Here is a 9,847-nt window from a genome sequence, read left to right on the forward strand (position 1 = left end):
GAATGAAACTTGGGATATCGTTGAAGCACCAAAGAAAAAGAAGATTGTTGGGTGCAAGTGGATATTCAAGTGGAAGGAGCGTCCTTCTAGTGGTGTTACTCCCATCTACAAAGCAAGTGTAGTTGCAAAGGGATACTCTCAAATTGAGGGTGTCGATTTTTATGAGGTATTCTCACCGATAGTGAAGCACTCTTCAATAAGAGCACTATTTTCTTTGGTGGCGATGGAGGATTTGGAGTTGCATCAATTGGATGTGAAAACGGCGTTTCTTCACGGTGAACTTGAAGAGGAAATTTTTATGAAGCAACAGGAAGGTTTTGAGGTTGCCGGTAAGGAAAATCATGTGTGTAGGTTGAAAAGGTTATTGTATGGGTTGAAGCAATCGCCAAGGGAATGGTACAAGAGGTTTGATTCTTTTATGATTTCACATGATTTTATTAGAAGTTCTTATGACAGTTGTGTTTATCTTAAGAAACTTAAAGATGGTTCTTTGTTGTATTTGCTCTTATATGTTGATGATATGCTAGTAGCTTGTAGTTCTTTGTTTGAGATGGAGAACTTGAAAGTTTTGCTTTCAAGTAAATTTGATATGAAGGATCTTGGCGAAGCTAAGAAGATTTTTGGAATGAAAATTTTGAGAGACAGAGCTAAGGGTGTCTTATACCTTAGCTAAAGGAAGTACGTTGAGAAAGTTGTGCAACGTTTCTCCATGGATGATGCTAAAGGTGTGCCTACTCCTCTCGCCTCTTATCTCAAGTTGTCCAAGAGGTTGTGTCCACAAACAAAAGCGAAAGAAGAGCAAATGGTAAGAATCCCGTACACTAGTGCTGTTGGTAGCGTGATGTATGCCATGGTATGTTCTAGACCCGACATAGCCCATGCTGTGAGTTTGGTAAGTAGATATATGTCAAATCCGGGAAAGGGACATTGGGAGGCACTTAAGTGGTTGTTAAGGTATTTGAAAAGTACTTCTAATGTTTGTCTCATGTATGGGAAGGATTCAAGCGAGTTAATCGGGTTTCATGACTTGGACTATGGAGGTGATCTTGATAATAGAAAGTCCACAAGTGGGTTCGTGTTCACATTGAGTGGTTCGGCGGTAAGTTGGCAATCATCATTACAAGATGTGTTTTCTCTTTCAACAACCGAAGCGAAGTACATAGCCGTTGCCGAGTCATTCAAGGAGGTAAAGTGGGTCAAAGGTCTTGTCGGTGAAATGTGCAATAAGGTGTGTAAGTGTGCATTGTGATAGTCAAAGTGCAATTCACTTGGCTAGAAATCAAAATACTTTTCATAAAAGGTCCAAACACATTGATATTAAGTATAATTTCATCCGAGATGAAGTTGAGCACAAAAAGGTGATTTTGAAGAAAATTGATACTAAAGGAAACCCGGCCGACATGATGACAAAGCCATTGCCTACAACCAAGTTTGATTTGTGTGTTGACTTGGTTGGTTTAGCTCCTTGCTTGAAGTAATGCCCTTTGGGGCATTTGAGGTGTGTATGTTATTTTTGTTTATATTCTTGTAAGATGAAGTGGATTGATGAATGCTTTGACTTGGGTGAACTCAAGTCAAGGTGGAGATTGTTATGAATAGTATCATGAATGGTGTGACCTGAGTGCACAATTGATGTGTGCATTCATGTGTGACTCTTGGATGGAATCCAATGAGTGTGTTAATGTGGGTATATTAAGTTGAGTCTTAATGATTGTGGTTTATGATGGTGATTAAAAATATGGATTAATGAGGTAATGAAGTGTGAGTTAATCATAGGAGTTATGGGACTTAATGAAGAAGTGCAAGGGTTTGATTCAAGATGCTCTACTATGCAAGTCGAGCAATGCTGTTAGAAGCTCTCTAAAGTGTCGCTCGACCAACTTGCTCGACCGAGCGAGCTCCAGGGTGGCTACAGAGAGCAGACAGAATGCAACCAGAAACTTCCTGTAGCCCGCTCGACCAAACCGCTCGACCGAGCGAGCCCCTGTTTTGGTCGAGCGAAGTCTCTGATACTCCTAGGATGTTGTTTTTGACTCTTCAAGTACTTGGGGTTGTCTCACTATCATTTATTCATAACTTTAATGTACTTAATGTTACTTAGTGTGATCTCTCCTATAAATAGAGAGCTCTCATTCACACATAAAACACATCAAACACAACTCTTAAGCCAAACACATAGCCCTTTGATTTTATCTCTTACTCAATTGTAATACTTCATTTGTAAGAGTGTTTTATACTCCTTTGATATAATATAAACAAGAAACTACACACGACGGAGGACGTAGCCATCATTGGGTGAACCTCCTTAAAATCTTTGTGTCTTTACATTATCAAACATTCGTTTAGTTCATTGTTATTATTATCGTTTATCAATAGCATCGTATCGTTTTTTGGTAATTGTTTCAGTCTCACTGAGAGATTGTCTGTGATAAGAGTATAATCTATAGTCGTAGAGTATAATCTCACAACCATGACCAATCTCTCTTTTGTAGCGCTCGCTTTGTTTGAGATTTTAATTGATTGCATGTATTTCTCTTTGTTCTCTCGTCGGAGGGGGTACAACCGTACAAGTATGGTCTATGACTATGACTATGATTATTTAAAAGAAATATTACCTATGACTATTTTTGGATCAAAAGTTTACTATCTTAGATCGGACCTTATTCTAACTTTCTGTCCGGATACTAAATTGATGACTATGACTATACATATGACTATAATTATTTAAAAGATGTATCACCTAATTCTCTTTAATAGGACTTTGATTACATGGATCCGTTAAGTGAAAAACAAGTTAGGTGAGAATCGAACTCAAATTTGTACGTGAAAAAACACTACATGTTCATACTGAAACTCAGAATTTTATGAAAGAATATATTCAACATCCCTAATTAATTAAGTAATGGATCTGTGGGCGAAGCTACTCGTAGCAAAATCTGTGGGCGAAAGTTTGTGAAGACCAATAAATTTGACCTTGGATATCTATATCATGAACTTAATTATTCATGACGTAATCAGTGACACATTTTAGACTCAAATTAAACCCTGTAGCATCCAGAAAGTAGGAATCATTCATTACTAAATTGGGTTTATATAAATGCACTCCAACCGGCAGCTAAAAACAACAATCCGTCGTTCGAGTGACGAGATTTTAGTCAAAAATCTACAAAAATGGCGAATAATTCTAATAACAATGAAGTGATTTTGTTGGATTTCTGGGCAAGCCCTTATGGTATGAGGGCCAAAATAGCTCTTGCTGAAAAAGGTGTTACTTACCAACGTATTGAACAAGATTTACAGAACAAGAGTGAACTTCTGCTGAGTATGAACCCGGTTTATAAATGTATCCCGGTTCTTATACACAATAATAAGCCGGTCTGTGAGTCTCTGTTTGTTGTTCAGTACATTGATGAAGTTTGGAATCAAAACAATACATTTTTGCTGCCTTCTGAATCCTATCTTAGGGCTCAAGCTCTTTTTTGGGCTGACTTTATTGATAAAAAGGTACAATATCTTCTCTTTTTTAATTTCTAATTGAATAATATATATTAAGCCCTCAACTATCGACTTAAACTAATACTACATGAGAGTTAGGGTGATAAGAGTTTACAAGTACAAATCTCATTCACGAGAAAAATATATGTTACATCTACACTTTTAGCCTAAAGAACTTTTGCGTAAAGGGCGCGTGTTAGAAAATTATATATATTAGATATATTAGGCCTTAACTATTAGCTTAAAGTATGGGTTAACTTGGTTGTTTCACAAAATTTGATACTCTATTTGTTAGTTTAAAGATATTACATGGTGGGATTTGAAATTAAAACATACTGGACAATGCAGGTGTATGAGTCAGGTAAGCGAATAATATTGAACAAGAAAGGAGCAGCAGAGCAAGAGTCAGCTAAGAAGGAATTCTTAGAGCAACTCACATTGTTGGAGAAGATGTTAGGAGACGAGACTTATTTCGGAGGAGATGTATTTGGGTATGTTGATATTAGTCTAATTCCTTTGTATAACTGGTTTTATACCATTCAGAAATCAGCCAAGTTTAACATTCAAGATTCATGCCCAAAGATCATTAAATGGGCAGAAAGGTGTATCCAAAGGGAAAGTGTTAGTAAGTCGTTAACAGATGAAAACAAGATTTATGAATATCTCTGTGATTTGAAGATTAGATTAGGAATTCATGAATAGATTTTATACAAAACAAGATTTATGAATATCTATGTGTATGCTGGTAGTTTTGATCTTTTTTGTATCACTGTTCTATTAATAATATTCTAAATTTTCAAAAAAAAAAAAAAAAATTTACAAAACTGGCTTTGTGTGATGCAAATTCCAAACTTCTCTTAAATTCAATGTACAAATGCATGGATCTGGAAAGAATGATCAGTGGGAAGATATTTATGATAATTCATGTATACATCTTTGCCGTATTGTTTTAAACGTACATGCATTTTGTCTTTGTATATTGGACATGTATTCTTTTGTTTATATTACAACTAGTCAAAACAGATGATTTTTCACTACTTAGCTTAAATATACTCTAAAAGTATCCTCTTAAATTTTTCTTTCACTATGTTCTTGTTGAAAGATTTTTTCATGATCAAATTTGTTAAAATGAACTTTAAACTCTAAGTGCGGAAATAAAGTCGTTGGACAAAACACATATGTTTAAGGGGTTCAATTCAAGTTTAGGTCTCCACTTCGGGTTCACGAAACCCTTAATGGTATGTTTGACAACTTGAAATTCATTTCCAAATGTTGAATTGGCCCAAATACTATGCTTGGTAAATTTATAATTTGGAAATGTGAAATTGGGTCAATTCCATATAAAATTTCAATAACAATGTAAAATTGGTCAAGTATTAAAATTTGCAAATTTCAAGTATATAGGTATAATTCATAATTCTTGAATTTGAATACCAAAATCAAATTTTTTTATTTTTAAATGAATTTCATGTTGCCAAACACTACCTAAGATTATTCAATGTTGTGGTTTCTTATTATTCACCTTTGTGTTTCCTATGATACCATAAATTTAGAAGAAGATACAATTATCTCCTAAATACAACACCTAGAAAAATTCCTAGTGAAATAATAACTCAACTTAACTTGATATATCCTAACAAGTATCAAGTATTGAGTCATAGACTCAATGAACTAATTATACTTTAAGATTTAGCACAACTTGTATCTTCTCTATGAGAATAAATTGAAACTTAGATAAAATATCCGTCATTATAGGAGAATGAAAACTACTGAACTTGACTACAACTTATGTTTGCTCTTGTGTTTTTTGTGTGTATCTTCTGTGGAAACATATAATTCTGGAAATTTCTAATGATTTGTTACTGCATTTAGCAAATGTATTAGGGCAATTATATATTTCCTAGTTATATTATTTCCTTAGTTACTACCTAGTTTTGTGTATATAATGAAGCTGTAATAGTGATTAAAGGGTAATACAAACTGAGTATTCATTCTAAACTACCCTAATCTTCTGATTTATCTTTTCTTCATGGTATCAGAGCCAAAGGTGTTTTTCCGGGACTAGTAACACCTTCGGTTATCATCATTTACCTTAAAAAACCTTACATGAGATGGTAGAAACAGGTTCAAAACAACTCATAACCATGGAACAAATGGAACATATGTTCAAACTGTTCCAAAAAATGCACAAGCCAAACACAACCATCGAAACCATATCACCAGAATTGAAAATAGCCGAGAAATTAACCTATCATAATTACACAACATGGTATAAGATGATGCAGATAGCCTTAGAATGCAGAGGGCGTCTCAGACACATCATAGACGACCCTCCTAAAACCACAGACCCCAATTACACAACCTGGAAAAAAAGGGACTCCATAGTCCTATCATGGATTATCTCGAATATCGACTCAAAACTCATAAATCAATTATTAGAATACCCTATTGTAAGAGATTTATGGAAAGGAATTGAAATCCTTTTAAGCAGTGGAAGGGACGAACTCCAGATCTTTGATCTGAGTTCTCAAGCCAACTCCCTAAAACAGAATCGAGATCCACTAGAGGTGTTCTACGGAAAACTTACCACTATTTGGAAAGAAATAGACCGACGGCAGCCGAATCCCATGATACATGCTGAAGATATAACAATCTTCAATACTTTTATCCAAAAACAACCGTTGTTCCAGTTTTTGGTCGGAATTAACAAGACATTTGAAAAAGAAAAACGGGATTTGTCGAGCCAAGATCCACTTCCCACAGTGGAGATGGCCTATGCTACCATTAGGCGTGAAATTTCAAGGCGTGGGATTATGACCCACACTTCATCACCAGAAAAAATTCCCTCAGAAATAGGGAGTAGGTTGGCCGTTAAACACCGATTGAATTTCTCATTCCGGCGTGATATGGAGGACAAAACTCACTTGAAATGTAGTCACTGTGCAGGAAGCCGTCACACAAAGGAAAGGTGTTTCAAGTTAATCGGCTTCTCGGAGTGGTGGGAGGAGCACCGGCAACGGAAAGCCGCCACCTAGGCTCAGTCAGCTAGAACCGGTGGCAAGGCTCACTTGGCCACCGGCGTCCCCTTTACCACCAGCCAACCAACCCACCACATAGAAGCAAATGAAGACAATAATGGCGACGAAGGTGAAGCAGAACAGAGAGAAAGAGACGGAACAAAAGAGAGAGAAAGGGGGAAGGGACTAGAAGCAAACCAATCCCACTTATTTATACCACAAAACACTCACAACCCTCAGCCCACAAATAACCCTCGGCCCGTTTATAAATCCACCCATCATTTCACAAAACCCAAAATCCCATGTGACACCCATAAATATGGCCGTCTATGTAAACCTTCTTTTTCATCCCAATGGATATTTGATTGCGGGGCCACCGATACTATTACCTTTCACCCTCGTGATCTTTTATCCACTAATCCCAAAACCCGCACCTACATTCAGACGGCTAATGGGGAGTGTGTGAGTGTTGATCAATTTGGGCCCGTCACTATTTCTCCCTCTATAAAAATTAACAATTTCCTTTTAATTCCTAGCTTATCTCATAAGTTGTTGTCTATTAGCCAATTGACTCGAGAATTAAATTGTACTGTGCTTATGTCATCTTCTGGTTGTGTTGTGTAGGATGCTCAGACAGGGAGAATTATTGGGCGTAGTACTGAACGAGATGGCTTGTACTATGCGGACGAGGCGATTCAAACGGGTCACACTTTGCTTGCTCATAGGTTCTCTGATCATCAGTTATGGACTTGGCATCGACGTCTAGTACATCCATCATTAGGGTATCTGAAACATTTTTTTCCGTCATTAAACAAAAGTAATGTAGCCTTGGATTGCAAAGCATGTGTCCTTGCGAAAAGACACAAACACTCTTACTTTCCTAGTTCTAACCATAGCAGTGAACCTTTTGTTTTGATACATTCTGATGTTTGGGCCCTGCTCCCGAGTGTAGTAAACAAAGTTATTCATATTTTGTTTTATTTATTGATGATTGTACAAGAATGTGTTGGGTATATTTCCTGAAACACAAATCTGAGGTTTTTGATGCTTTTGTCAAGTTCTATAATATGATTGTCACACAATTTAAAACTAAACCTCAAATTCTTCGATCTGATAATGGGGGGGGGGGGGAGAATACATGAACCAACATATGGAAAATTTGTTCACCACCCATGGCCCATTCACTAAACGGCTTGTCCCCACACACCACAACAAAACGGCATAGCTAAAAGGAAGAATGGTACACTCCTTGAAATAAATCGGGCCCTTATGTTTGAAGCTCATGTCCCGTCTTATTTTTGGCCCGAAGCTACTTCCTCTACCACCTACCTCACAAACAGACTACCCACAAAAACCCTAAAGTTCAAAACCCCCTTTGAAGCCCTTTGTGCCCACACTACTGTTCCCTTTTTCCACTCCTTACCTCCTCGAATGTAACACCTGAATTTCCTCCCGCCCTTTACGGTTTTGGTTTCATTAAGGGGTAACGTTTATCTAAATTCTTTTCCTTTTTCTTTTATGTAACACCCGAATTTCCTCCCGTCCTTTACAGTTTTGGTTTCGTTAAGGGGTCGGAAATTCTAGGATGTTACATCGAATCTTTGGGTGTGTTGTGTATGTCCATTTACCCAAAACTGCTCGCAATAAACTGGAACCCCGTGCTATTAAGTGTACCTTTTTGGGCTATGGTATTAACCAAAAGGGATATCGCTGCTTTGATCCGACTCAGAATAAACTATATACCACGATGGATTGGGAGTTCATTGAGCACTCTTATTTCTACTCCCAGCTTCGTCCTCAAGGGGAGACTTTATGTGATGACTTGAGCTGGCTTACACACTCTGCAACTAATGATCTGAACCCCAAAGAGCAAGTAGGTAATCCTACAGACATTGCTACATAAAACATAGTATTGCTTTCTCCCCAGGCCTCCCCTACCTTGTCTGAAGCATCTAATAATCAAGAGGTTGTCTGAGAGCCTCAAAAGGTATTAACTGAACCTGAATCTCAAACTGATGATGATATATCTAGTATTGTTAACTCTCCCTGCAGATATGAATTACCTCTAAGAAGAAAAAGAGGTGTTCCCCCAAGAAGGTATGATCCAAAGTTTGAATCACAGAGACCTCGATATCCTATTAACTGAGAGATGAGTAACTTGCCACAGACAGCCGTGGCATTCCAAGCCAGTCTATACTCAAGTTCCCTGCCCCGCAATACTGAAGAAGCTCTCTAAAATCCAAGGTGGAAAGAAGCACTGGAAGATGAGATCTCAGCATTGAAGAAGAATAGCATATGGGACAAGTGTATGCTACCGAAAGGAAAAAAACCTATAGGTTGCAAATGGGTTTTTACAATAAAATATCATATAGATGGAACTATTGAGAGATACAAAGCCCGCCTTGTGGCAAAGGGGTATACAAAGACGTATGGGATTGATTACTCCAAAACCTTCTCTCCGGTTGCCAAAATAGACACCATCAAGGTCATATTCTCCATAGCTGCTAATAAGGATTGGCCACTCTACCAGTTCGATGTGAAGAACGCATTCCTACATGGAGAAATTGAAGAAGATAGGTGTATATGCATGCTCCACCCGGGTTCTTAGATGAATTTGCTCTAGGAGAAGGATGTAGACATAAAAGGGAGTTGTATGGCTTAAAACAGTCTCCGAGAGCTTGGTTCGGTAGGTTTACCACAACAATGAAGAATTTTGGGTATGAATAGAGTCATTCCGACCATACACTGTACCTAAAGTAAGGGGATGGTCAGATCACATGTTTAATCATTTATGTTGATGATATGGTAATAACTGGGAATAATGAGAAGGAGATTAAGGAATTGAAGAGGAAACTATTCATGGAATTCGAGATGAAGGATTCGGGGAATTTGAAGTATTTCCTCAGTATAGAAGTTTTCCAGTCCAAGAAGGGAATCTTCATCAATTAAAAGAAATACGTCTTGGATCTGTTAGCAGAGCTAGGTATGCTTGACTGTAAACCAGCAGAAACACCAATCGTTGCTAATCATAAACTCCAAACAACACCAGGAGAAGAACCAGCTGATAGAGAGAAGTATCAGAAATTGGTGGGCAAACTGATCTATCTATCTCACACTAGGCCCAATATATCATATGCAGTTGGAGTTGTAAGTCGATTCATGCATTTACCACAAACTCCACATATGGAAGCGGTTTTAAGAATCTTGAGATAATTAAAGGGCACAAGTGATAGAGGAGTCTTCTTTGGAAAAAACCATCACCTTGACCTCGTAGCCTACACGGATGCTGACTGGGCAGGCGATCGAGACAGTAGGAAATCTACATCTGGATACTT

The 9,847-nt window shown here is 37.6% G+C and overlaps 2 protein-coding genes across 3 annotated transcripts; both read left to right on the forward strand.

The window, feature by feature from the left end:
• The first annotated feature begins 709 nt into the window (after positions 1-709).
• On the forward strand, positions 710-3,009 carry LOC130828581 (secreted RxLR effector protein 161-like). Its single transcript, XM_057694547.1, has 3 exons — positions 710-1,228; positions 2,758-2,798; positions 2,901-3,009. The coding sequence occupies exons 1-3, from the start codon at positions 710-712 to the stop codon at positions 3,007-3,009; spliced, it is 669 nt and encodes a 222-aa protein (XP_057550530.1).
• Positions 3,010-3,037: 28 nt separating this feature from the next.
• On the forward strand, positions 3,038-7,642 carry LOC130796720 (glutathione S-transferase U19-like). 2 transcript variants are annotated; one of them, XM_057659090.1, is made up of 3 exons: positions 3,038-3,504; positions 3,844-3,986; positions 7,137-7,642. In XM_057659090.1, the coding sequence occupies exons 1-3, from the start codon at positions 3,172-3,174 to the stop codon at positions 7,276-7,278; spliced, it is 618 nt and encodes a 205-aa protein (XP_057515073.1). In that variant the 5' UTR covers positions 3,038-3,171; the 3' UTR covers positions 7,279-7,642. The 2 variants fall into 2 exon arrangements, with proteins under 2 accessions (XP_057515073.1, XP_057515072.1); XM_057659089.1 differs by lacking the exon at positions 7,137-7,642 and having other exon boundaries at positions 3,844-4,341.
• Positions 7,643-9,847: the final 2,205 nt, after the last annotated feature.

The sequence above is a fragment of the Amaranthus tricolor genome, chromosome 12, assembly GCF_026212465.1.
Source record: "Amaranthus tricolor cultivar Red isolate AtriRed21 chromosome 12, ASM2621246v1, whole genome shotgun sequence".
Lineage (NCBI taxonomy): Eukaryota > Viridiplantae > Streptophyta > Magnoliopsida > Caryophyllales > Amaranthaceae > Amaranthus > Amaranthus tricolor.

Bases quoted from the DNA above. Each gene is read 5' to 3' on its own strand.
- LOC130828581 (XM_057694547.1), top strand. From the start codon at position 710: ATGGATGATGCTAAAGGTGTGCCTACTCCTCTCGCCTCTTATCTCAAG. The intron at 1,229-2,757 runs GTGTGTAAGTGT...TCTCTTTAATAG, and splicing joins TCGGTGAAATGTGCAATAAG to GACTTTGATTACATGGATCC. The intron at 2,799-2,900 runs GTGAGAATCGAA...TAATTAATTAAG, and splicing joins TTAAGTGAAAAACAAGTTAG to TAATGGATCTGTGGGCGAAG.
- LOC130796720 (XM_057659089.1), top strand. From the start codon at position 3,172: ATGGCGAATAATTCTAATAACAATGAAGTGATTTTGTTGGATTTCTGG. The intron at 3,505-3,843 runs GTACAATATCTT...TGGACAATGCAG, and splicing joins CTGACTTTATTGATAAAAAG to GTGTATGAGTCAGGTAAGCG.